This window comes from Amphibalanus amphitrite, unplaced genomic scaffold (genome assembly GCF_019059575.1).
Source record: "Amphibalanus amphitrite isolate SeventyFive unplaced genomic scaffold, NRLGWU_Aamphi_draft 000203F_arrow, whole genome shotgun sequence".
In the NCBI taxonomy this organism is placed as follows: Eukaryota; Metazoa; Arthropoda; class Thecostraca; order Balanomorpha; family Balanidae; genus Amphibalanus; species Amphibalanus amphitrite.
In genome coordinates this window covers 501247-527623 of record NW_024881698.1, presented here as the reverse complement: position 1 = coordinate 527623, position 26377 = coordinate 501247, and the positions used below count along the sequence as shown (strand labels likewise).

General features: G+C 47.9%; 1 protein-coding gene across 4 annotated transcripts in view; it reads left to right on the top strand.

Annotated features, from left to right (window-relative positions):
- LOC122384927 (enhancer of mRNA-decapping protein 3-like) overlaps nt 1-26060 on the top strand; it is a 60377-nt gene extending 34317 nt beyond the window's left edge. The window contains exons 1-10 of one of the 4 annotated variants that reach the window (XM_043372761.1): nt 2102-2184; nt 4498-4673; nt 11273-11368; nt 12432-12532; nt 19193-19323; nt 20213-20396; nt 21214-21367; nt 21576-21649; nt 22108-22251; nt 25026-26060. In XM_043372761.1, coding sequence (XP_043228696.1) covers nt 4513-4673; nt 11273-11368; nt 12432-12532; nt 19193-19323; nt 20213-20396; nt 21214-21367; nt 21576-21649; nt 22108-22251; nt 25026-25384 — 1404 coding nt within the window. In that variant the 5' untranslated portion in view covers nt 2102-2184; nt 4498-4512 and the 3' untranslated portion in view covers nt 25385-26060. The other 3 variants (XM_043372762.1, XM_043372763.1, XM_043372760.1) reach the window with 3 other exon arrangements.
- The last annotated feature ends 317 nt before the right edge of the window (nt 26061-26377 follow it).

Below are 26377 nucleotides of genomic sequence, written 5' to 3'. Positions count from 1 at the left end.
TTCGGTCAGCGAACAACGCCTTGCACTCCAGCAAGGCATAATTTAACACGAACCAAGCCGGTATTATAAGCGTTAGATAAAGTTGTTCAAAATACATAAAATTCGTTAAACTGATGTGAACCATAAAAGAACGCCATGATGCATAAGCTGACAACAAAACATAAAAATCACTCCAAAAACACATTTTTGGCTATATCTCCCTAAAGAGTCATCACAATTTCTTTCCAGTCTGCTCATATAATGATCATATAGTGCACGTTTTATAGAAGAGATGATGTTCTTCCAGAACCTTGCCAGTTCCGAGAAACATCGGTGAGGCGTTTTACCTCGGCGAGGCGACTTGCCCCGGTCTACCCTAATGGTCTTCAAAACTTACATTTGTGCTCAAGTACCTAAAAAACAAAAATGAAACGGAACACGTGTGATTGAACAGTGAACAGATACCGATGACCCACTGTCAAAAGTTTTAGCACGATGATCTCAGAAAATGGCAAAGTTAGCCGTCTTTACTTTTGCGGTAGTCCATTCACATTTGCGTGAGTTATTGGCATTATCAATGCTTTAAAATGCACTTATCGGTACCTTTTCGACATGGAACATCCTCAAAGCTCGCAATGAGCCTCCGCTCGGGTGCCGCTCCCTACCCCTTCCCCCGCTTCACCGGCCATGGCCTGGATTTCTGCACCCGTGCACTACGCCCGTGGGCCCCTTTAAGCTAGCACCGGGCCCCCCCGGGTCAGCGCAGGGGCCCCTTTGCCAAGTTGGCCCCCCCCCCAAACTCCAAGTCTGCGACCGCCCCTGCCGGCACCTGCATGACGGCCCCACACCAGTGCCTCTAAACTCTTAAAGCCCCTTACCGGCGGCTCTGAGGGCCCTGCGCCGGCGATTTTGAAGGTGCTACCGATAAACGAAGGCACCACACAAGCCCTTATAGTGTCACTGAGCTTTAATCCCATACCGGCCCTCCGAGGGCGCCACGCATGGGCGCGGGAACCGGGGGGGGCAGTGGGGGCAGCTTGCCCCCCCAACTCTATGGCCGTGGGGGCGGTGCCCCCACAACTTTGAGACGGAATACCGCACTTTTTTTGCAAATGTTTTCCTTTTTTGTTGAAAAAGCCAAGGGATGAAAAATAAGTGGCCGAAAACCGGCGAGAAAACTAAATTTGGGGTACCCTAGGTTGATCTCTATCATGGTGTGCCCCCACAGTCTGAAAGTAGTTCCCGCGCCCCTGGCGCCACGTCAGTGCACTCATTGCCCTACTCCCCTTCCTCACACCCGGAGCGGGTAAACTGTGTTACTTAGGTACCTATAATAGCAACGATTTTACCACCGTTGTATGTACGTCATATGTATTTCTCAAAGTTGACTCAAAATGGTCCATTATAAAATCTGGCCTGTCAAACTTATGGCCAAGGTCAGGCTTAAACCAAAGTGGGATGACAATAGCAGATGTTGTCAAATCGATACTGTACCAATCAGCAGAAACCATTCAGATGGCAAGGAAAAGGCCGTGTGTTGATGTTTAGATGCATGAAGGAAACAAGAAGGAAAGAAGTCCGGAAAAGGGAGGAAAGATACTTTCTCGCTGCCTCAATGTTGAGGGGGCGCCGCCCCCTCGGCTCCCAAGTTGGGGGGGGGGGGCAAGCGCCCCCGCTGCCCCCCCCCCCTGTTCCCGGGTCTATGTGTATATATGCTGCTGATGTTAACGTGCCAAGCCAAATCGAAAGACCCCGTAATATGTTGTTGAAATATTAACGGGCCGTTAATTCGTTAACACTTAACAGTGCAAAATGCCACCCTAAAACGGCACATTTTCGGAATCAGCCGCAGCACATCGAGGACATCCTGTACAACAATTTTCATTTAGGTCGAAAGGCCCGCAATATGCTGCTGAAATGCATATATGCTGCTGATGTTAACGTGCCATTCGTTATCAGTGCAAAATACAAACCCCTAGAGTTACATATTTGGAATCAGCGCATCGAGGAGGCCCTGCGTGCCGGAGACAGCCCGAAATACGCTGCTGTGAGGGTGATATTCGTTGCTGCTGAATTGACAAACGTGGCAGTAGATTAGTGCTTTCTGCTGCTGTCTTTGTGACGAGATTGAGATAAAACCGACGCATGCTGACCGTAAAGCCTGCCTCAACGAGGCTATACGTCCTACACCACAAGTAACCACGAGTAAGTAGCCAAAGCCTGCCAAATCCAAAATTCTTACAGTACATATATTATTATCATTATTACAGATGCAGATACCAAAGTTCTCTATGTGCCGTGGTACCCAAGGCCCTAAAACCCAAACTAAAACCGGCCTTGATATCAATATACTGCCTTGGGCCTATCATAGCCTTGGTTAGGTTTACACGGTTTACATAGCAGTTGGGGAAACTACGAGGAGCCAAACAAAAATTGGATTAGCCAATCAGCGGCTGGAGTGGGCGGGGCGATGACCATATATGGTCATAAAATCAGACAACTTCATCTTTTCAATGAATTTAAGCATTCAAATGAAAAAATAAGGCATAAGAATGTGTTTTAACCACACAAGGCCTACACTCACCCGGTGCATAATTGACAGGCGGCTCTAAATCGCAGAGTTACAACGCAAGGTCAATCCGTGATTGGCAAATATGGTGGATTGAAACAGACGCGCCAAAAAATGTAAGCAGTACCGTGGTTAAAAAATGTCATTATTTTTATTATTTTGTTTATGGTTTTTCTAATTGTAGTTAAGTTATTATTTTAGAATTAAATCTTTTTGTTTATTGTAATTAAATTAAATCTTTTAACAATTTTCTTTCATAAAACCAATCCATTTATTGAATGGCCAGCTGATTGTGACGCCCAGAACCTGCAGAAAAGCCGTTTTCCTATCGCCATTTTCGAGTAAATTCGCCGAATTTAATCGAATCACACTAATTCCTAGTGAAAAATGGAAGCCTTTTCTCTCCAATAAGTGGACGCGATACCGCAAGTACCGGCTTGTTATACCGTTTTTCACCCTTAGTAGCGGGGGCTGCATTTATGCCCATATATGGTCATCAAAAGTCCATTTATTGACCAATCCATTTTTTGACATTCGCCTCGTAGTTTCCCCAACTGATAGCCTTGGTATCTATGCTTGCTTTACACCATTTTGTTATAGTGCTTTTTTATCTCTGAGCGGTATATACCGCCTTGCTCTGAGCTATCATTGTAAGATTAAGTTACTGTTGAATGCTGTGCAAGTTTATACCTATTTATAAAATTGAAAATTCTCATTACAGGACAAGCATTCTTCTTTGGCAATTTTTTGTCAGTTGTCAAGCAGGCGTCACACTTCCCTGTAAACACCTATGAGCTAAAGGGAGGTGACGGGATGTGACCTTGTTTGAGACAGTAGCGGAGTATGACATGGCAAGCATACTATCAAAGCGAAGCAGGCTGTGCTAATAACTGGACTTTCCCAGCTGGCGCCGTATGCTGGCGTTAGCAGAGCTTGCCATTATAAACTGCTTGATATAAAAGACTAAATATCTACTTAAAGTTTTTCATATTTGTGCCATTTTACATGTTAAGGTCCATATACTACCATGTTTATATCTATATTAATGGATATCGTATGACACTACTTGGCCAGCCAGCTGATAGTATCCAGTTGTTAACAAGGCCCGGCAACGCTTTTGCTTGATTAGAGTAATTGGCCTGATAGAGCCTGCCCACATTCAACTCATTGACCCTAACTCAACTTAAAGTGACCATCCCACCACCTTAACATTATTTTTAAGTTCAGATAGCCAAACTGGGATCCCTGGCTTGCACTTACTGGTTTGGGCACTCACAACATAGAGAAAGGCTTTACATTGGATTCAGAGGGGCTAATGCATTTGAATACCCCTCTGAATTTGTGATGTCAGCACAGATCTAGCGATTCTAAAATCTTATGCTAGCATCGTTGTGAAGCTGTGGTGGTATATGCTGTTTGTGCACAACATTTGCAGCACTTTTAATATACCAAATTATTGCTTCCAAATGACATCAAAGGAACAGCAAAGGCCCAGAAAAATTTTGTCTGATATCTCAAAAATCAGTTAATATTTTCAATGAAATATGGCAGATACCTACTCAGATTTAGGTAGATGTTTTACTCACTCTGAACCAAGCTTCACCACTTTTATGCCAATTCATTTACTTTTTTGAAGGTAGGAGGGTCCCTATAATAATTGCAAGTTGTTACCATCATTTTTATTGCCATTTCAGTATAAATTAACTGGTAGGTGCCTATGTATATTTTCAAGTTTCTTTATGCTTGTGCAAGGCTCACATTTAAAACATTTTATTTTAATGACCTTATCCTGTAAGTTAAAAAAGCTTAAGCAAAGCACTTGTTTACTGATAATTTTGAGCACAGCTCAAAATATACTATTTACCATTGTTGTGATTATTTCTTTTTGATGTGAGGAATAAAGTCTTTAAAATGGTACCTACCTATCTATGATGCAGTTTGACTTGCAGGAACCCAGACTGAGAATGGAAGAATACATAGGAGCCATTGTGAGCCTGGACTGTGGGCCGGCACTGGGTCATTACCAAGGAGAGGTGTCCACCATCAACAATCAAGACCAGACCCTCACTATCTCAAAGCCGTTCAGAAATGGAGTCCCGTGCACCATGTCGGAGCTCACTTTCAGGTAAGGGTTTGATGTTACAGGCTATCAAAGTTAACCCTCGCCCGTATAGGCGGGGGGGGGGGGGGGGGGTCGAACGGACCCCATCCCTCGGTTTTTCGCGAATAACTCGCGTAAAAAGCGGCCGATCACGACAAAACTTACAGTTCCCTCGTGTTGATCAATTTTACACCTACCCTGAAAATTTCATAACCCTGACCCCAATGACCTTTGACCTGTGACCTACTTTTCGAGACGATGTTTGGTCGGAATCGCGATTCGGCGTATGTCGGCTCGCATTAGCCGCGCGTTTGCAGTCTTTTCGTGGTTTCAAGTGTTCAGACATGTGATATGATGTTGCCCCCATGCATTAGGGTGGGTGTCAAGGTCACCTGAAGGTCAGGTCAGGTCATTGACCTTTGATGACCTCGGTTCACTTTTTCGAGTTCTACATGTTTCTGGGCTAGTTTTTGGAGCTGAATTCGAATCTAGCAACCATATGAACATTTACGAAGTAGTTTTGGTGCCTTCGTAACATGTAACGAAGCTGTCAGAGGTGGTTGACACCAGGGATGCGGAGCCGTGGAAATTTCAGACGGCTCCGGCTCCGCAGAAAAAATCTGCTCCGGCTCCGGGTGAAATGTCAGGGCGGCTCCGGCTCCGAGTAAAATGGTCTGGCTCCGGCTCCAGTGCTCAGTACATCCCCTATGCAATTAAATACGGTTGGAACAAAAAAGACGATGGGATTGGTACACATTGCTTCTGCTGTATTTGCATAACAAGGCTACTTTGAATACCACATGTAGGTACTGCCACTGCCTTGTACTGTCAAACCGAACTAGGTCAACCATTTATTCCTCTTCGAAAGTCTTTTTTGACTCTTTTTTTGACTCTTTGACTCTTTTTTGACGGCTCCGGCTCCGAACTATATTGTTTCACGGCTCCGGCTCCGGGCAAAATATGCCGGCTCCGGCTCCAGCTTCGGTTCCGGCTCCGCACCCCTGGTTGACACCTACTACGAATACCCGGCAGGACCCTTACTGGGTGACCTTACCTAACCCGACCTGGCCTAAATGCATGAAGACATCATCTGTGATCAAAACTAACGTGATATTCGTCATCAGCACCCCGAAACATCCCATAGTAGCCACACTTTATGACCTTCTAACAGGTCCCGATTTTCCCGACTTCTGAGTCATTAACCTGACCTGGAAGGTCAACCAATGACCTAGGACCTTAAAATTGGGTATAAATGGCTTCCTCTCTTCACGGGCAAAACGCTCGTTTTTTCCGCGGAACTCTAGCTCGATCAGGGCCGCAGGGCTGCGGAGTCGATGGATTTTCGGCGACTCCGACTCCGACTCCGACTCCGGCTTTCAAAAACCAGCTCCGACTCCGACTCCGGGCAGAATTGTCGACTCCGACCGACTCCAACTCCCGACTCCAACTCCGCAGACCTAGCAGGGCTGCGGAGTCGACAGATTTTCGGTGACTCCGACTCCGACTCCGGCTCGGGTTTCTAAAATCGACTCCGACTCCGACTCCGACTCCGGTCACAACTGTCGACTCCGACCGACTCCGACTCCGACTCCGACTCCGACTCCGACTCCGACTCCGCAGCCCTGATCAGGGGCGAAGCGGCAAGGGAGGGGGGGGGGGGGGCTTATACGCTCGCGGCTGGAAAAACACCAATTCCATGTCAACCGGGACGGCCAAAATCGGCCACCTCTGCGATTTTGTTCAAACTTAGTGTACTTATTGGCTATTGCGTGAAACCTCTGAGGGTGAATGGATTTTGTCACATGCCGGCCTCGTGCTACAGAGATACAAGTCGCTTAACCCGCGCCCCGGTGGCGGTCTCAGCCAACTTCGCCCTAGTGGGGGAGGGGGGCATATGTTACCACCCACCTCTAACTCAAAAACTAAGAGGGCTAGAAAGACGCGGTAAAAAGCAGTCGATAGCTCTCAATGCGTACGTTTGAAAGTATTTCGGTCATTTTTCATCTTAGAGCAATATTGGGGTCACCAGAGGTCATCAAAGGTCAAAATTTGCCAATTGTCATATTTTTCGGAAAACATGCCGTTATCTCAGGAACTATGGTAGCTAGAAAAACGCATGGAACAGCAATCGATAGCTTTTGATTTCTTCTTTTGATAAGGTCATTATCAAAATTGGCCTCAGGTCAACGGTTTAGCCTCCGGAGGGCAAAAACTCCAAAACAGCTGTTTTTACGAAGTGTTCTTCGACAATAACTTTTGACTACAAAAAGCCACGATATTTCTATTGCCAGAATCGTGTACCTCTCGCCGAGACGCGTCGATTGAACTATAATTTGACCTTGAAAGGTCAACTTGAAAATTTGACCTCAGGTCAAGGTCATGACCTGACCGGAAAAGGTCATGTTGCATATCAGTGGATGCGTTTCAACAAGACAAACACAATGAGACCATCCCTAGCGTTCTATCTCTTACCAATCGCGAGTTATTGGCAAACAATCTGTTTGTAGCCTCAAATGACCTCGGATGACCTTTCTAGAGGCTATCAGCAAAAATGACACCTAGATCATCACGGGTGGTCCAAATCATTGTGATTCTGAAATATTTGGACTGTTCCTATGCGTACACACGGATCTAGAGGCATTTCCATTTTTCTCCATTGACTTGTAATGGAGAGGTCACGTCACTGACCTGACCTTAGGTCACGGGTATAAAAATCCGAGATATACAAATTGTAGGCGCCCATAACAGCATGCAATCCACCAAGTTTAAAACCTGTCTGGCAAACACTGCAGGCTGGACATGACTGCAAACTTTTTTAGGCTTGGTCAGTTAACTTGACCTGGTGACCTGACCTGACATGACCTGGGGTCAAAAATTTAATACATTGTCCAAAATTGATGTACCAAAAGCTACCCCAAGCGGCGCGGCGCTACGCGCCACGGTTTTTTATTCACACGCAAAAAACGCGACAGGGTGGTAACATATGCCCCCCCCCACTGGGGCGAAGGTTAACCTTCCAGGCGGTGGGGGGGGGGGCATTTTTTGCCCCCTTTAGTTTTTTATGTATCTCCAGAACCGCTGCGCCGATCGTCACCAAACTTTCAGTACCCTCCCGTGAATAGCTATTGCACATTGTGACCAAAATTTTTTTTTTTCCGAAGGCTATAATAGGACAATAGGTTGGCCGCCAATGATGTCGGAGTGACGTCATTTCTGCCATTTTCGACCCAAGAAAGGTTTCGCGGGAAGAGCTGTCAGGCCTACAGCTTTAGAGATACAAAAAAATGTTTCAGACATAAAAGGTGCAGAATTAACAGGGCTACAAAACTGCTATCTCGGATTTTTTATTTTTTTTTTATTTTGACCCCCAAAAATAAAACAATATATTTGTTAATATAATAGCCGAAAAATCCAAAAAAAAAAATTTGAATTTCGAAAAACGGAATTAATGTGATAGTCCTTACCGCCTTCTATCCAGATACCAAATTTGAGATCGATACCTCTTTTTTTTTGGCCAAGTTATAGCGAAGAAACTGTTCAAAATTGATGACGTCATATTTTCAAACTCAATTGTTAGCAGTTCTAGACGTCGTAGCGCAAAACAAAGACCATTATTAGACTCCACGTGACGAGCTGCATCGAATCAATACCCATTTTTTTTTTGCAAAACTATCAACTTTGAAATTTGACCTTTTTTGACCTGACCTTGACCTGACCTCCACCAGAAAGTGACTTAAACCGTACCTGATGGTCTTATAACCTACACCATTGAGTTGGAAATGAAAAATTGGCCATATAACATGCATCGCACAACCTTAGTAAAGTTGGGTTCATGTGCTGACTCTTGGTGACCTGACCTGTGACCTGACCTGGTATTGTCAGTGACCTCTTATAGCAACATATGTACTACGCAACTGACGCCCTATCGCTGATTTTCGATAAAATGCGTTTTCCTCGGTGTTTAAACGCATTCCCAAGAATACCCGTGAACGGTGAAACATTTCATCTTTGACCTGACCTGTGACGTCATCGGTGACCCTGAGGTCAATGAAATTTGGTTTCCTTCGCCAAATTTGACAGGACTATCGAACGTTGTTTTAATTTTACGGATCCATCCAGTAGTTTCGGAGGTACGGGGGGGGCAAAATAATGTCCCCCCCCCCACTGCGTGGAAGGTGGCCGGGAGGCCCAACGCCTGCTGGGTTGGCTTCTGCTTTTTGAGCAGAGTTGGACGTGTATTGCAATTTTGAAAGATCTATAGCTTCAATATTTTTGAAGTCATTGATTTCAAGCCAACTGAAACGTGTACATTAGGAGTTATGCTAGCTAAATATGGCAATTTTAACATTTTTTGTGATTTTGAATTTATTTTATTTTGATTTTTTTTCTTAAAATGTAATTTGTGAAAAATGGGTACCCTTCGATTTTGCTCAAATTTAGATATTGTCTTCCACTACACGTAAGGCATACGTGCTGAGAAAATTAGATTGGGCCAACGATAACTTTGGATGATATAGCAACAAGTAGTGCAACGTAGCACGGGCGGTGGAAGGGACGGATTTCGCCAACCCCACCTATTTTTCGCCAATAACTCACGATATAACCCTCGCCCGCACATGGGGGGGGGGGAGTGGTGGTTGCCCCCCCCCCCGTAGTCTTTATGCTCTGCACTCAACATTTTTAGAGCTAGAAGCCTGATTTTTCGTATAGCTGCTCCTCTATCCTTTCTTGATTTCCACTGAAAATTTCAAGTTTCTGTGGTTTTTGGTTTCGGAGATATGACCGTGTTTTTAGGTCATGCCATGACTCAAATGACCAATTCTCAACATCTTGCGTTGGCTTTGGGCCTTGTGAGCTTTTGACACCTTGATTTCGGCCTTTTTTGCCAGTCCTACCTCCCACCTATCATGGAACATCAGGGATAAATGTGTTCATTAGCAATCTGTTCAGGGATAAATTAGTCAAATGAGGTCAAACTACGTTTTGCCAGTAACTTGGCACACAATGAGGCTAGAGCTGAATCGAATGATATGCGATATGATGCTCTTTGGTTAACTTGTACCTAATTAATTTTAGCTCACTTAGAAGTTAGGAAAATTTTAAGCTCACTTAAACTGGTAACGAAGTATACCATTCGATGCGCACGGACGTGCTGAGTTCATTGTGCTCCAATTTGTGGCACGTCACCAATTTGGGGTAGTTTTCTGTCATATGATGCCAAAAATGGAGTTATCGATCTTAAATTTGGAATGTGATGCAGGGGCGGATCCAGAAAATCTCCAAGGGAGGGGCCATTAGAAACCAGGAGGCCCCCCCCATAATCCCACCTGTTGGAGGCCCCATCTTCCCACTTGTTGGCCCCCCCCCCAAAAAAAACTGCGTCTATTGAGCTTATCTAGCTGTTCAGGCAACATCTCAACATCTGTGCAGGCTTGGAGGCCCTCTGTGCAGGTTAGGAGGCCCTGTAAAAGTGGTCATCTCTGTGAGTATAAGAGACCTCCAAGTTATGAAAAGCTTTACCAATCTTCTAACAAAGAAGTCTTCTCAGCTAGTCTTCTAAGAAATAACTAAGTGGGTAGGTTAAAAAAAAACTCATCGGATTTCGGCCACTTTATTTTCAGGAGGCCCCCTTTTCAGCTTTTTAACTTTTTAACTTTTTATTTTATTTTTGAAAAAAATCGGCCAAGGGGGGGCCATGGCCCCCATGGCCCCCCCCCCTTGTATCCGCGCCTGATGTGATGTGATGTGATGACCTTAGGTTCCATATGATGTACAAGGTGGGGCAGTGAAATCCGGAATAATTTTGGGTCATCGCACGTACACGTGCTAAGAAAATTGACTGAATGAGGTCATCCACTTGAGTGATCTGTCCGTCGGATATGATGTGACACAATTTTTGTTACGAATATGTCGCCTCCTGGCAGGGAGTACCAGCAGAGGTCAGCAGTGCTCTCTGCACTTCGCGCCGGACAACGACCTGTCGATATTGTCAAGTTTTTAATTTGCCGAAAAGTACAGTATAAGAAAAACGAAATCGCTATATGGGTTGTCAGGGTAACTAGGGATGCGGAGACAAGCAGACAGACCAGGAAAAACAGTTCTCTGACCCTTCGTGCGAAAAAAAAAACGATGGTTCTGAGAGCGGTGTGAAGCGATGGGCATGTGATGCCGCCCTAGGTTCCGGAGAAGAGGTCACTGCTGATGTTTATCTGCACGCTCTGGGGCACAGGGTGAAGCCGTGGATAGAGCAGGTCACCGGAGGGGTGGATTACCTACGTGTTTCAACAAGACTCCGCACCTTTTTTCCTTTTTCCTTTCCTTTTTTCTTTTTTTTTTTTGGGGGGGGGTCAAAATATAACATTTTCAAAAACCCGAAATGACACTTTTACTTAGGCACTTGAAGAGAGTTATTCCGTTTCGGATCCTTCCCCAACGGGGCGTGGGCTAATCTGCCTTTCATTGAAATATAATCGCCTTTTAGTTTTTATTATTTCTTCTGGAGGTAACAAGCACATGTTTTTAAATGTGCTCTTCTTACTCTTTGCTGCATTTTTAACTAGAAAGCTTGTCGTTTTGTTGTGCTGTGCTGTTGTATAGCTCTTACGGATCTTGTCTGTTTACAGTGCTCAAGACGTAAGAAAGCTGGAGATTATCAGCCTCACTCCGGACCCGGTAGTTGTGCAGAAGTCGAGCGTTCCTCTCCTGCCCAAAAAAGCAAGGTAAGTGAGTGACAGGCAAAAATGAATCATATATATTGTCTCATATGTCTATGTATTGATAATTTAGTTAATATGAGTATTTTTCGCATTTTATTCTGGCTTGTGATTCACTGTGGCGTAGAAGATACGAAGGATTCTTCATGACTCAGAGTGGAAGATAAGGATGTCTTTTCCAAGTGGTTTTTTGGAACGCGCGCGGAGAAGATATCTGATCTTGCATGAGTGAGCCATGCGGGATCGTATATATTTCTAGGTAATTAAAATATTGCATTAATATATATTTATTTATGCAACGGAATGGATCCTAGCTGTGATCTGACTTCAAAAGCTCATTACAAACAACTTCCAACAATGTTTCGACTGTGCCCTTTGATCACTTGAACACTTGATTTTGGATAAAGGCCCCGCGACTTTATCTTTGCATCTCAGTTCGATGCAAAGATAGCGAAATATTATCTCCGTCGCTGAGTAGTGCGAGATGAAAATATATCTGCATTGTAAACCCAATGACGAATTTAAGAACGATGGATATAATAACCTTCCAGGCGGTTTTCCAACATATTATCTTTGACCTGACCTGTGACGTCATCGGTGACGTCGAGGTCAATGGAATTGGAATGCTATTGACAAATTTAACAGGGCTATCGAACGCCGTTTGAATTGTACGGATTCGTCATGTAGTTTCGGAGATACGAGGAGGGCAAAAAAATGCCCCCCCCCCCCTCCCTCACCGCGCAGAAGGTGGCTGGGAGGCCCACTGCCTGCCGGGTCAACTCTATATGACGATAATCATGATAACGGCTATAGTTGCCAGGATGACAATTTTCTTCTGGGACGAGACGACAACCTTTGTATCATTGTGATAGACTCTTTTTTTTCTCGCAAAATTATGCAGATTTTATTTGTCACTTTTTCACTAATGTTAACATTTGGTCAAAATGTGTGAACAGTGCATCCTAAGACTGCCCTTAGCGTCACAAAGCCATGTTGACTCAATCTGTAAGTGGTCAGAACTCTGAACTCTGCGATCCATTGTGAACAATCCATGCATGCTCGTTTTCAGAAACATTGGGGAACAGATGAAGACTCAGCTGATGCCGGACGCCAGAAGCTCTCCCAAGAAGGCCTTCCAGACGCCGAAAAAATCCGAGCGAGAGGTTGCAGGTAGACAATACCGCACATATCAGAGAACCAGCTGGAAGCTTTTGACTGGGTCCGAGAAACTGAAAGTTAACCTTCCAGGCGGTGGGGAGGGGTATTTTTTGCCCCCGCCCTTTATTTTTTTTCTCATATCTCCAGAACCGCTGCGCCTGTCGACACCAAACTTTCAGTGCCCTCCCGTGCATCACTTTTACACTTTTTGCCCAAAGTTTTTCCAAAGGCTATGATATGATTGGTCGGCCGCTAATAACGTCGGAGTGACGTCATTTCTGCCATTTTCGACCCAAAAAAGGTTTCGTGGGAAGAGCTGTCAGGCATATAGCTTTGATGATACAGAAAAATTTAAAATATATTATTAAAATATATTATTCGGCTTTTTACATTTTTGATGTCGAGGAAAAGGTCAACTTCTTTTATTTATCTGATACAGAAAAATGTTTAAGTCATAAAATGTGTAGAAATACCATGGCTATTATACCGATATATCGAAATTTTGAAAATTTGGGAATTTAACCCCCAAAAATTAAAAAATGGATGTAATAGCCAAAAATCCCAAAGGTTTTTTTTCGATTTCCGAAAAAAACGGAATATATGCAACAGCCTCTATTGACTTCTATTCACACACCAAATTTTAGGTCGATACTTCTTTTTTGGCTAAGCTATAGAAAAAGAACTGTTCAAAATTCATGACATCAACTTTTCAAACTTAAGTTTTAGCCATTCTAGATCAAGTAGCGCAAAACAAAGACCACCATTAGACTCTCCGTGACGAGCTGCATCGAATCAATACCCATTTTATGCAAAACTGTCAACTTTGAATTTTGACCTTCTTTGACCTGACATTGACCTGACCTCCACCAGAAAGTGACTTTAATCGTAACTGATGGTCTTATAACCAACACCATTCAGTTGGAAGTGAAAAAAAAAAATTGGTCAATAAAACATGCATCGCTGATCGCACAACCCTAGTAAAGTTGAGTTCATATGCTGACCCTTGGTGACCTGACCTGTGACCTGACCTAGTATTATCAGTGACCACTAATAGCAATATGTATACTAGGCAACTGACTTCCCATCGCTGATTTTCTACAAAATGCGTTTTACTCGATGTTATAGCTCATTTCCTAGAAGACCCGTGAACGGTGAAACCTTTTATCTGACCTGACCTGTGACGTCATCGGTGACCCCGAGTTCAATGAAATTGGATTTCTTTCGACAGATTTGACAGGTCTATCGAACGTCGTTTGAATTTTACGGATCCGTCCAGTAGTTTTGGAGATACGGGGGGAGAAGGGGCAAAAAATCCCCCGCGCGGAAGGTCGCCGGGAGGCCCACCGCCTGCCGGGTTATGTCCGTTCTTGTTACGAGCGAGCGAGCGCAGCGAGCGAAGCGAAGTCTTTTCAATATAACGGGAAAATCTCAGTATGAGCGGCCCGGCCCGGCCCGGCCTGTAACGCTTTTGAGAGGCTTATATCTCAGCAACCGCTGGACCGAATGGCCTGCGGTCTTTTTTGCTGGGTAGCCCCATCCCTTCTACCCCGTAATTGAATACATACTTTTGATACATCTCATTGACCGTCGTGGCACGTGCCACGTGAAAAGTCAAGGGTGTTCAAGCAGTTTTGCAAAAGTAATGATTTTGAGAGGCCCATATCTCAGCAGCGGCTTGAGCGATTGTCTTGCGGTCATTTTTATAGGGTAGCTGCATCCCTTCTACCAAAGGTCGGATACTCTTCATCTATGTGAGTGACCCCCACTGCACGTGCAAAATACAACAATAAGAGGTGCCAAATTTGTTCCCATTTCAGTAACTCGGTAATTACTGGGGGATTTCGCTGAAACTTGGCATACAGGTAGGCACCCACCAGGCAATGCATTCCCATGTGTTGCGGTTAGGGTGCTACTGCACGTGCGCACGTGCAGGGAGCGTTTCCAGATCTCGAGAACGGCTGGGCCGATTACGCTAAAATTTGGTACACGGTTGGGGACCGGTTAGTAGGGTGCCGTGCAAAAGTCATTTTGGACCCCGTTTGCACGTGCGCACGTGCAGAATGCCGCTTCCAGATCTCAGGAACGGCTGGGCCGATTGCGTTCAAATTTGGTACACCGCTAGCGACCGGTTAGAAGGGTGCTTTGCACAAGCCCGTTGGAAGTACCCTCTCGCCCTTCTGCACGTGCAAGGCTCACTATCTCGCTCGCTCGTTCTTCGCCCAAAAGGCGTTTTACTGGTTTGTACAGCCCACCGCTAAAGTAATGTAGGGTTTTACCAATCTCAACGGTTGGCTTTGACTGGCGATTGTTTAATGCGGAGCGATCGAAAAGAAGATGTCAATAGCTAAAGTTGCAGCTGCAAGGGTGACGATACATATAAGCTACATTCAAAATTTCACTGTACTCTGGCTAATCGTTCCTAAGCTTCAGAAGCAGAACATACCCATGACTGAAACCGCACATTACTTTTGCTGTGGACTGTACCTATCTGTATTTATTCAGCAGACCGTTAACAGGAACTTCGTCTACTATAAAGGGAGTTGCGGGATCAGAATCAATAGTTGTGACTTGCGACGCACTCAAACGCATGTTTTCACATCCTCTCTTTTTTTGCATTTGTGATTGATGTGGAAAGGGACACTGCAAGTTGGCGATATCGGTACTGCTTTAGGAAATATTGAGAGATGACGCAGGGCGTTTTTTCTTCTTTCTCTAGCAGTGAGTTATCCCGCGCCGTGCTGGTGGTCTGACTTTCCAATGTCGTTTCTGCCCCCCCCCCGTCTAACGGTTCCTCGATTAGCGGGCGACACGCGGTAAGAGGCATTTCAAAGAGCGTTAGAATGATGAGGGAATAACTAGTCGTTTTTTTCAGGTGAGCGCAAAGGTCAGGTAACCAGAGGTCATTTAAGGTCAAATTTTGCCTATTCCAATGTTTTTCGACAAACTGGCGCATAACTCGAGAACCAATAGAGCTACAGCGCCGCGTAAAAGCGCATTCAATAGCTCTATTAAAGTGACCATCCCACCTTAACATTAGTTTTGAGTTGAGATAGCCAAATTGGTGGCCATGGCCTGCAAATACAGGTTTGGGCACTCAACAACATCGAAAAAGCTTTAATTCGGAGATATGGAATTTCAAACTTGCAGTTTTTGGATTCTAAGGGGCTAATGCATTGGAATGCCCCCATAGAATTTGTGACGTCAGCGGAGATCTAACGATTTTTAAATCTTAGACGAAAACCATCGTTAACACGTGGTGGTATACGCTGCTTTGCGCGCAACGTCTGCCATACTTCAAGGCTGCCAAATTATTGTTTCCAAATAAAGTCGCTAGAAACAGGAGAGATCCAAAAAGTAAACAAAAGTAAAAGTCTAATATCTTGAAAACCGGTGAATATTTTTCGGTGAAATTTAGTGGATCTTCGTTTTCGCTCTTTCTGAACCGAGTGACATCACTTTCATGCCAATTCATTAACTTTTTTGAAGGTGAGAGGGTCCCTTTAACGCTCATTCGTAACCGTGTCCTGAGATTGAACCTAAGATCAACGGTTTAGCCTTCAGAGGCCAAACACTAAAAATGACGTTTTTAAGAAAAACTTTTTTGTAGTACTTGTTGACTGAAGAAAGACACGACATGTATTTTGCCAGCATCGTGCACCCCTCGCCGAGACGTGTCGAATGAACTATGATTTGACCTTGACAGGTCATTTCGAAAATTTGATCTCACGTCAAGGTCATGACTTGATCGGTAAAGATCATATGGCATATCAGTTGGTACCTTATTGTCGAGCTGATCACAGCTGAGGTATTTCCATTGCTCTAGCATGTCTACCAAAAGTGATTTTCAAAAAATTGCTGGGGACCTTTCCTGACCTGTGACGACCTCAGGGGCACAAAGAGGAGTCACGGGTACAATTTTCCGATTCAGTGTGTCATGTTTACATGGAAACCGATGTTTGAAAGTGTATAGAACGACGTTCATCTGCAAAAGAAGCGCATTTCAAATTTTCCCATTGACTTAACCCTCGCCGGCCGAGGGGGGGGGGGGGTGCCGCCCCCCCCCATAGGGTTTTTTCGCGATAGCTCCGAACACGCTGACGATAGAGAGCTGAAACTTGGCATACCTGACCTTTGATTCAAGCCGGATCTTTTGACACCAACCGCATTTTTGGGTTAGGTCAGGTCACTGACCTATGACGTCATAAGTGAACCTCTGCACGGTCTTCAGATGTCGCAACTTCGCAACGCCCTCACTGCCAGAGGGAATGTCACAGGGAAATGAAACTTGCAGGATCTAGTATCCATTATGAGTCTCACAATTTGATATCTCGGATTTTTCCTAAAGGTCATATGAGGTCAGGTCATTTTCGTGACCTCACCATTATAAGTCAATGGGGAAAAATGAAAACTGCTATTCTGGCGCCGGGAACGATCTCCAACTATTTCAAGCACACAGAATCGTGATTTGATGCACTCCTTGCAAGGTCGGGTGCGTCACTTTTGCAATGTTGACCTTGCGTGACGTCATTTATGACGTCATCAAGGTCATATTAGTTTTTCGTCAATAACTCTTGGTCAAATTGAGCTAGCGAGTCGGGAAAGCCACCAATGTACTCAGGAAGACCTGCCCAATCGAATGATATGCGACATGACCTCTTTCGACCAGCTTCGTGACCTGGGGGTGCTCACCTGACCTTGACCTGAGGTCAACACCCGAAGTTGACCTGACCCGGACAAAAAGTATACCATTCGACGCGCCTGAGCGAGGCGAACACGATGCTGCCAAAATCGCGGCTCTGCGGCCGTTTTTTGCGAAGTTATTCACCAAAAACTGAACCGTACCTTGGGGCACTTGACCTGACCTCAGAGGTCACCGGTTGACCTAGGACCTTAAAATCGGGTACCAATCTCTGCGTCTCGTAACGGCGCACACGCTCGTTTTTCCCGCGACGCGCTAGCTCCACCAGGGGCGAAACGGCGAGGGGGGGGGGTCGTACCCGCCCCCCCCCCCCCTCGGCCGGCGTGTATGTAGAAAACCAATAGGTCCGGCGAGGGTTAACCCGCGCATGACTGGGGGGGGGGGGGGGGGCTCTCCAGAGCCCCCTCCCGTTTTTCTGCAATATCGTCTTAACCGTTTGCCGGATTAACACGAAACTTGCGGTACCCTCAGCAGCATTAATTTGACATCGTATGATAAAATTTCAACTTTCTAGCTACCGTAGTTTGGCCGGAAATGACGTCAGAGTGACGTCATGTCGGCCGATTTTGATGCAAAATATTGAATTACGGCAAACACTCTCAAGAGCTTAGTGTTAAAGCTAGATCCAATTTCTTTGCATCAATGGACTACAAATACACGTAGCTATCAAACTACTATCTGGAATTTTCAAAATTCTGAACATTAAAAAAAAATGTTTTGACAAATACTAAAAAACATTTTTATTTATTATAAAAAAATGTTTTTCATTCATCGCAAAAACCGGAATATTTGTGATAAAACACACACTGATGAACTACACTAGCAAGTTTTAGCCCAATAGCGTCAAAAACAGCCAAGTTATTTGCATTATTGTCAAAATTTTACAATTATATATTTTTGAAAACCTTTTTTTTTACATTGTACAGCAAAATAAATGGCACCGTCGTGTTCCTGAGCTCAAACTGCATCTGAAAGGACCTTTTTTGTTGAAAAATTCATTTTTAAAATTTGACCTTTTCTGACCTGAAAGTAACCTGACCTCCGGTAAGTTCAGCTGAAAATGACCTCAAAGGACACAGCCGACACTGTTTTCGAAATCTGCGAGTAAAATGGACCATAAAACATTCGTCACGTGACGGATACATGATATACAATTTTCGTGACCTAGGATGACCTGGCATTGACCTGAAAAATTCAAAGCAAATGTTCGGTACCCTCAGGGTATCTAAGGCATATATCAAGGAGTGCGTAAACCAAAAATGAGCCTGATCGGACTTGTCAGCTGGCGGTCAGAGCTGGCGGTACCTAAATTGTGAACAAGCAAAAATACTGATAATTTTTTCTTTGACCTGACCTGTGACGTCATCATTGACCTCGAGTTCAATGAAAATAGGTTTCGCTTGACAGTTTTTCCAGGCCTATCAGACGCCGTTTGAAAATTTTGACGATCGGCCCAGTAGTTTTGGAGATAGGGGGGGGGGGGACTCTGGGGAGCCTCCCCCCACCCCAGTCACTCGCGTTATGGAAGATGCCCCAGTCATGCGCGGGTTAAAATGAAGAGGTCGCAAAATTAATCTGACCTTGGGTCATATACCTACATCAAAATTCCGAGATATATATTTTATAGTTTATACATACTGCATCTTTAAATTCTTTTTATGTTTATCGCCCTGAATGTTTCAAGGCGATCGCTCAGTCGGTTCAGCTATGACGAGCATTCTACCTTTTTCTATGGTGGCTAGACCTTAAACGACCGGGGCCTGACACGTTCACAACATATTCAGAAAAGATGCATGATAAGATGAGCCAAAAATGGCGGTGCTTCGCGAAAACCTTGAGGGGAAGACGTAAAAACGCCCCCAACCCGGCACGGCGCGGGAGTCTAAATACACGACATACCTGCTAGAGGGAAATTATCACAGACGAATATTATCATTATGTCAGACATATATTGGGTGTATGCTTGTTGCCAGGTGGAAGCAACGTGAAATCCAGGCGTAATCAGCAGCAGTCCAAGAACGACCTCTGCTTTTCGACGCCGGCTGAAAAGTTCAAAAATGAAGAATTTGACTTCGAGAAGAATTTGGCTCTGTTTGATAAACAGGTTGGTTTTCAGCCCTTTCTTGCATCTGCTACCTAGCAATGTGTGTGTATGGAAGGGGGGGAGGGGTCCACCTCTCCTCATTTACTCTCTTTTAACACTTTTTCATTGTACGTTGACAGATTGTAGAGTTTATGTATACAACCGCAACAAATAACGTAGACTTGCGTTACTAAAGATAACACAATAACGTTTGATTTCAAAGTAAACCGTTATGGTTGAAATACCAACCGATATTAGAAAACGATACCGACGATACCTCACGCCTGAAACCGTTTTCTAATATCGGTTGCGATAAATACCAAAATCGAGAGAAAACACGGTACCCAGTACCGCTTTCCACCCCTGCCCCCCCCCCCCCCGCTTCACCGGCACTGACCGAATTTCTGCACCCATGCACCCACAATGTTCCAGCCGTTCCTACGCCCATGGCGCCGGGTATTCCTGTATCACTGACGGCGCCACCGGTTAGGCATGTATCACTGACGGCGGCACCGTGCCTGTATCACTGACGGCGGTGCCAGCTGGTAGGCATGTATCACTGACGGCGGTGCCGGGTAGGCATGTATCACTGACGGCGGCACCGTGCGTGTATCACTGACGGCGGTGCCAGGTCTGCCGTATAAAGGCAAAGCCCATTATGTTCGGATGACCTCTGACCTGAGGTAATGGCCTCTGACCCGACATAATGGTTTTTGCATTTGCACGGCAGAGGTAGGCATGTATCACTGACGGCGCCACCGGGTAGGCATGTATCACTGACGGCGGCGCCGGGCAGACCTGTATCGCTGACGGCGGTACCGTGCGTGTATCACTGACGGCGGCGCCGGGCAGACCTGTATCACTGACGGCGGTACCGTGCCTGTATCACTGACGGCGGCGGCGCGCGCAGGCCGTGTTTGAGGAGATCGACAGCAGCCAGCAGCCGGACGTGGTGCGACTGGTAGACACGAACCGGCGCCGCGGCGGCCGCACAGAGGCCAAGTACCGGCACGACCAGAACGTGCTGCATTCGGCGCCAGTGCGCTACAACCGCATCGCCGTGCCGGAGACGCCAGAGGTCGAGTATGTCACAGGTGAGCGGCCGGCCGGGCGGGGCAGCGGCGGCGGGGACGGGACATGGGCAGGGGCAGGGGCAGTTCCAGGCTCGGAACTTACGGCTTACGTCAGCCGGTTAGGTGGGCGAATGGCTGGATAGCTGATGTGTGTTGATGTCGTTGATGTCGTTTCGGGGAACGTGGATGGTGATTGAGCGCACCGGCATTCACAACACGCCGGTATTGACCAGTATTTCCACTCGTGGCTCACCTTCGTTGGCGTGTTATCAAGTATACTTTTTGTGAAATACCAGGTACGGCCCTCCAGGTATTAAGTGGTTGGTTGCTAACATCACAATAATCGATCTGTATTGATGAATACATCTAATGGCTATTGCAAACCATTGCCGAAGTGTTGGCACGAGCCATCTTCTCATTTCTATCGAGTCATTTTACTGAACTGGCTCTGTCATTCAAAATTATTGTACCCAAAACACATCGGCTAACCAACCACTCTATTGCTGGAGGGCCGTGCCTGAGTAACTGAGTGAGTGGAACAATGTCGTTGATAGGACCAGTTGTAAACAGCGTGCTTGTCGCCTGTTACGGGACTGCGGTCTCTCGGAAACCGCCGTCGGTACTCCTTTCCGCCGTCGGACGGTGCGCTCTGTGACCTGAGTGGGTACGGGTAGTGTTTATCAGAAGGGTAGCTGGGACCTGCTCCGACATGTGTGTGCCAGGCACGGGCCTTTGCCCTGCCGTGACCCGCCCTGTTCTGACCTGCTGCGCCTGTACCGTGCAGACTGGGGTTTGGTAGTGCCCCGCCCGCTCTGACCTGCCGCGCCTGTACCGCCAGACACCGGCCTGGTGGTGCCCTCGGTGACGTCTCGGGCGCGAGACACGCTGCTGCAGGCGGCGCAGCGGCACGGCCTCACCATCGGCCGCCAGCAGGAGATGCTGGGCCGCGGCTGCACGGAAATGGCGCTCCAGCTGGTCGGCAGTCACGCCAGGTGAGCCAACTGCACCCCGGGCTACTTCAGTCAACAATGGCCATGGCCGCTAACGATGGTTAACTGCGGCAGTGATGGGGTCTGTCATTTCTGGCCAGTGACAAGTCACTCTGACAGTCCAGTGCCCAGACGTGACGTTCACTCTGACGTGCCCATCTGACATAGATGTCTGTGCCCATCTGACGTCCGCTCCGTCCATCTCCGGCAGGCTGATGCCGGAGAACCTGCACCAGGCGCCGCGGGTAGCCTGTCTGTGCGGACCCCACTCTCAGGGAGCGGCCGGTGAGTGGACATTGTGGAGCGTGGAGTGTAGGGTGTAGAATGTGTGGACCCCACTCTCAGGGAGCGGCCGGTGAGTTTACAGTTTAGAGTGTAGAGTGTGTGAACCCTACTCTCAGGGAGCGGCCGGTGAGTGGAGAGTGTGTGAGTGTACATACAGTGCTGTACAGTTTACGAACCCTACTCTCGGGGTGCCACCGGGGAGCAAAGACTATGAATGTGTGAATGCAAAAGAGCATAGGTTTCAGTCTCTGAACCATGAAGTCTGCGAACTCCCTACCTCAGCGTCGTGTATGCTCATTGCTCATGTCATGGCTGATGTAGTGAATGAACCTTCAGGGCAGCGGAAATTATAGACCCAAATCCAAAAACAGTGTAGTTACGGACCCCTTCCTTGTGTTGCCGTGCTGTGCGGCGGCTTCATCCTGTTCTGACGCCCCTCCGCCTGTGTCCGCGCGCAGGGCTGAACGCGGCGCGCCAGCTGGCCGGCCACGGCGTGCAGGTGACTGTGTTCCTGCCGGACCTGGCGCTGACGTGCCGCGCGCTGAGCACCGAGCTGCAGCTGTACCGGCTCACCGGCTGTCGGCTGACGCACACCGTATCAGGTGGGTCACAGACGCCTCTCTCCACACACACACACACACACACTCCTACACGTTATACTGGTGATACACAGCCCGGCTGTCGGCTGACCTCAGCGTCTCGGGTTGGTGGTTTGGAGGGCGCCACTATATCACAGGGACTGCCCGAGACACACACCAGCCAGCCACGGAGACTGCCTCAGACACGTACCAGCCAGATTGTCACAGGGACTGCCCCGGAACACACACCAGCCAGCCACGGGGACTGCCCCGGAACACACACCAGCCAGCCACGGGAACTGCCCCAGACACTTACTAGCCAGTCTATCACAGGGATTGCCCCAGACACTTACCAGCCAGCCACGGGGACTGCCCGAGACAGTTACCAGCCAGCCACGGGCACTGCCCCGGAACACACACCAGCCAGCCACGGGGACTGCCCCAGACACGCAACAGGCAGACTGTTTCGTGTTCACCCCCCCCCTCCCCCACACACATGCACTTTTACACACTGATAGATATTTTCCAGACACACGGGAGATTCTGTCCCGCCTGGTCCTGTTCTCAGATTCACCGGTAAGTCTGGGCTTTCGATGGGGACGAGGAAGAGAGAATTACGGCTGGGTGCCGTGGATGACGGCGATGGGGGGCGGGACAGGAATAGGGGAGCGGGGCGTAGTTTGGATGGTGGTAAAGAAAAGATGGTGCCCTCAATACAGGTAAATACTTCGTGAACTTGGCTGAGGACTTTATTTAGATTAGGAGGTTGGTAAATGAGCCAACCACGGGCGCTGAAGGACCTTGCCGTCTACGCGTTCCAAAACCCCGAAGACTGCGCTGACCAGCGCCTCGCGCCGGTGGGTCGGAGCCGAGACGCGACCCATCGGCTCGGCGAGGCTGCCGCTGGCAATATTGTCTCAGGTGCCTGTCAGAATGGGACTCAATCCAGCTATTACCGTGCGGACAGAAATTCCATTTGTGGTCTGCTGTTGGCAGAGCAAATATATAAAGCTTACAGTGTTCCTGACGCATTGATTTATTGGCTTGGCTTGGCTCTCTATAGTTACCTTACGTGCTGACGTTTTTCTAACTCCATTGCTCATTATGCTTTCATTAACAAGGGAATTGTTATTGAAATGCCCTCTGTAGTTTGTTGCGTTGCTCTGGCTCGCAATTCCACCGGTGTTATGACTGGGTGATTGGCCGCGCCAGTGCTGCAGCCGGGAAACAGTGCGCTCACAGCGCTCAGCGGGTGCGTATTATTTAGGCCAGGAGTCATAATGTTCAGGGCACGATGTGTCCAGTGTCCAGTGTTCGATATAGCCAGTGCCTTGAATGGGCATAATGTCCAGGGATTACATAGTCGAAATGTGGCCAACTGGCTGCAGATAGGGTATAGTCAAAGAGGCCAGTGTTCATGCTGTCCATAAGAGGCCAAGGGGAGTCAGTTAGGCTAGGTTCGGTTAGGTTAGGTTAGGTTAGGTTGGGTTGCTAGGTTACTTCCTTTGGCCTGTTTTGGATAGCATGAACAGTGAACACTGGCCTCTTCGAATATACTTAATCTGCAGCCAGATGGCCATATTTGGACCATGTAATCCCTGGACATTGTGAACTTTGGCCCACTCAAGGCACTAGCCATTTCGAACGCTGGACACATCGTGCTCAGAGCATTATGAATCCTGGCCTAAATAATACGCCCTTATTCAAGACACTGGCCATTTCGAACACTGGACACACTGTGCCCTGGACATTATGAACCCTGGCCTAAATGTTACGCACCGGCCTCTTTGGGATAATTTGAACATACCCTATCTGCAGCCCGTTGGCCACATTTGGACCATGTGATCCCCGGACATTGTGAACAACGGCCAGAATGAATGCCCCTCCAGCTTGAAAAGGTAACAGAAAAAGGAGCACCTTCATAGGATAACAGGTACTGGAGAGGCGTGATAAACAAAAGACCAGCTGAAAAGTTCCGGGTACTGAAGTAGGACGTATGAGTGAACCCTTTCTATTTCTGTTGAAATTTTGGTTGCCTTCAACTCCTGCGTGAGGTCGTCCTTGTGTCGGCTCGACATTTGGCCTTGCGCTACTTCTTATGGCATTGCAAATTATTCATGCTTCATACCCCGTAAATGTAAGTGCCATTCAACCACTGCGCGGCTCCGTTTGTTTAGTGCTGATTAAAAATGTACCGTGACGTGACATTGCCAGGTGCTCAACCGGCTGCGGCTAGTTACTATTTGATTACTGCACATTTCCTTTCTGAACTGACGGCCGCTAGACCTTCAGCACCCAGTGAGCCCTCACTGTGAGTGTCGCTCGGGTCGATAACATGACGCCGCTGTTCAGTCCGGCATTTAGGCCAGCGCTGATGGTTTGTTTTGTAGAAACGCCGTCCTAAACTGGTGGCCTAAGTGTGTTAAGACTCGGTAAAGTTCAGGTGTGACGCACGTGCTAGTTTGATCGCTGCACACCGCGCCGGCTCCCGTCGCACGCTTCGTGCGCCGTCCACTGTCCGCTGTCAGTCTGCCACTAGGGCTGATTCCATTTTGGCCACTAGGGCTGATTCCATTTTGGCTGCACCGTATGTCGTCTTATTTGCGTTGCACATTATTTTACTTTCGAATACTGAACAGCAAACCAGTGACATTCATAAGTACAGGTCAATGCCATCGCTGATCGTTGTGCTTATTGCTTGTCGCCTATGGTAGTTCGGTTTGGTTTCTGTAATTGCTGCCCGGTGCCCGCTCAGCGGCCGGTGAGGAGTGACGCCCGCCCGTCCCCGTTCCCTGCAGACCTGCCCGAGACGGTGGACCTGATCGTGTGCACGCTGGACGACCACGAGCTGAGCTCGCAGCTGGCCTTCCAGCCGTGGCACCGGTCGGCTGTGGCCTGGGCCAACGGCAGCCGGGCGCCGGTGCTGGCGCTGGACCCGCCGGCGCCGCCGCCGCCGGCCGCCGCCGCGCCCGCCGCCATCGAGTGCAAGTACACGCTGGGCGCCGTGCTGCCGCTGGGCTACGGCGCGCAGCAGGGCGCCGTCTACCTCTGCAACCTGAACGTGCCCACCGAGGTGTTCCGCAGCCAGCGCATCGAGTACGTGTCGCCGTTCGGGCCGCGCATCGTCATACCGCTGCACGCGCGCGACGTCGACTGACGTGGTGGCGCCGGACACTGACGTCGACTGACGTGGTGGCGCCGGACACTGACGTCGACTGGCGTTGTTATTGGCGTCGACTGAAGGCGCCGCCGGGTCGGGATGGCCAGCGCCCCGTCCCGTTCCACCGTCCGCCGCTGGACCCCAGGGTGCGGCAGCTGGAGTAGAGTCCCGGTGGCGTCCTGTCGGTGGGATCCCGACTGAGACGGGGCACCGAGTTCGTGCCCGGGGACGAAAGGGTGGCGGACGTCCGGCCGGGACGTCAGCAGCAGAGCTGGTGACGGGTCCTCCCTCCTGACTAATCTCCTGGAGACTTATCGGGGAGCGGGCAATGGATAGCTGTTTTAGGGAGGGAATGGGCCTTTGTGGCTCCGGCCGCTCTCAGTGTATCTGCTCTGATCTGTGTTGCTGTAGTTTTGTATTGGCGTGGAGCGGACAGGTCGATTGCTCAGTGTTCCGCCCTGTGTACTGTTGTGTGTGCGGTCGGACCAAGATGTCTAGGTATCTAGGTCTGCGATTGGATCTCCGCACCCATTGTGGGGCGATGGATCTGTGAGTGGATCGCCGCGCCTGTGCGGGGCGATGGATCTGTGCGGAACTCTTGCCAGTCGACGGTGATACAGACCGAATCTGTGTCAAATTGCTGCTCGAAAGACAATAAACATAATGTCTCATAGTTCGATTATTTAGAATTGTTGGGTAGCATTTCGAGATTGTGGGGGTGGAGACGAACTGCTCCCGTTAACGGTAGGCAGGGTCTGGGAAAATCTTCACGCGGCGCGTGTTTAGTATGTTTTGCAGGAGATGAGCTGCCCAGTGCCCAGTGCAGTGGCGGGCATGGGCTGCCACTGAACTCTTAGTTCAGGGAAGGACGACCTCAGCCCACAGCCGGGACGACGTGGAACAAAGTCTCGGACAATTGTCCCGCCACTGCATGCAACAGCACGGACTGAGGAGTAGTCCTAGGCCCCGGGCCTTTTTCCTGTCGCCGTC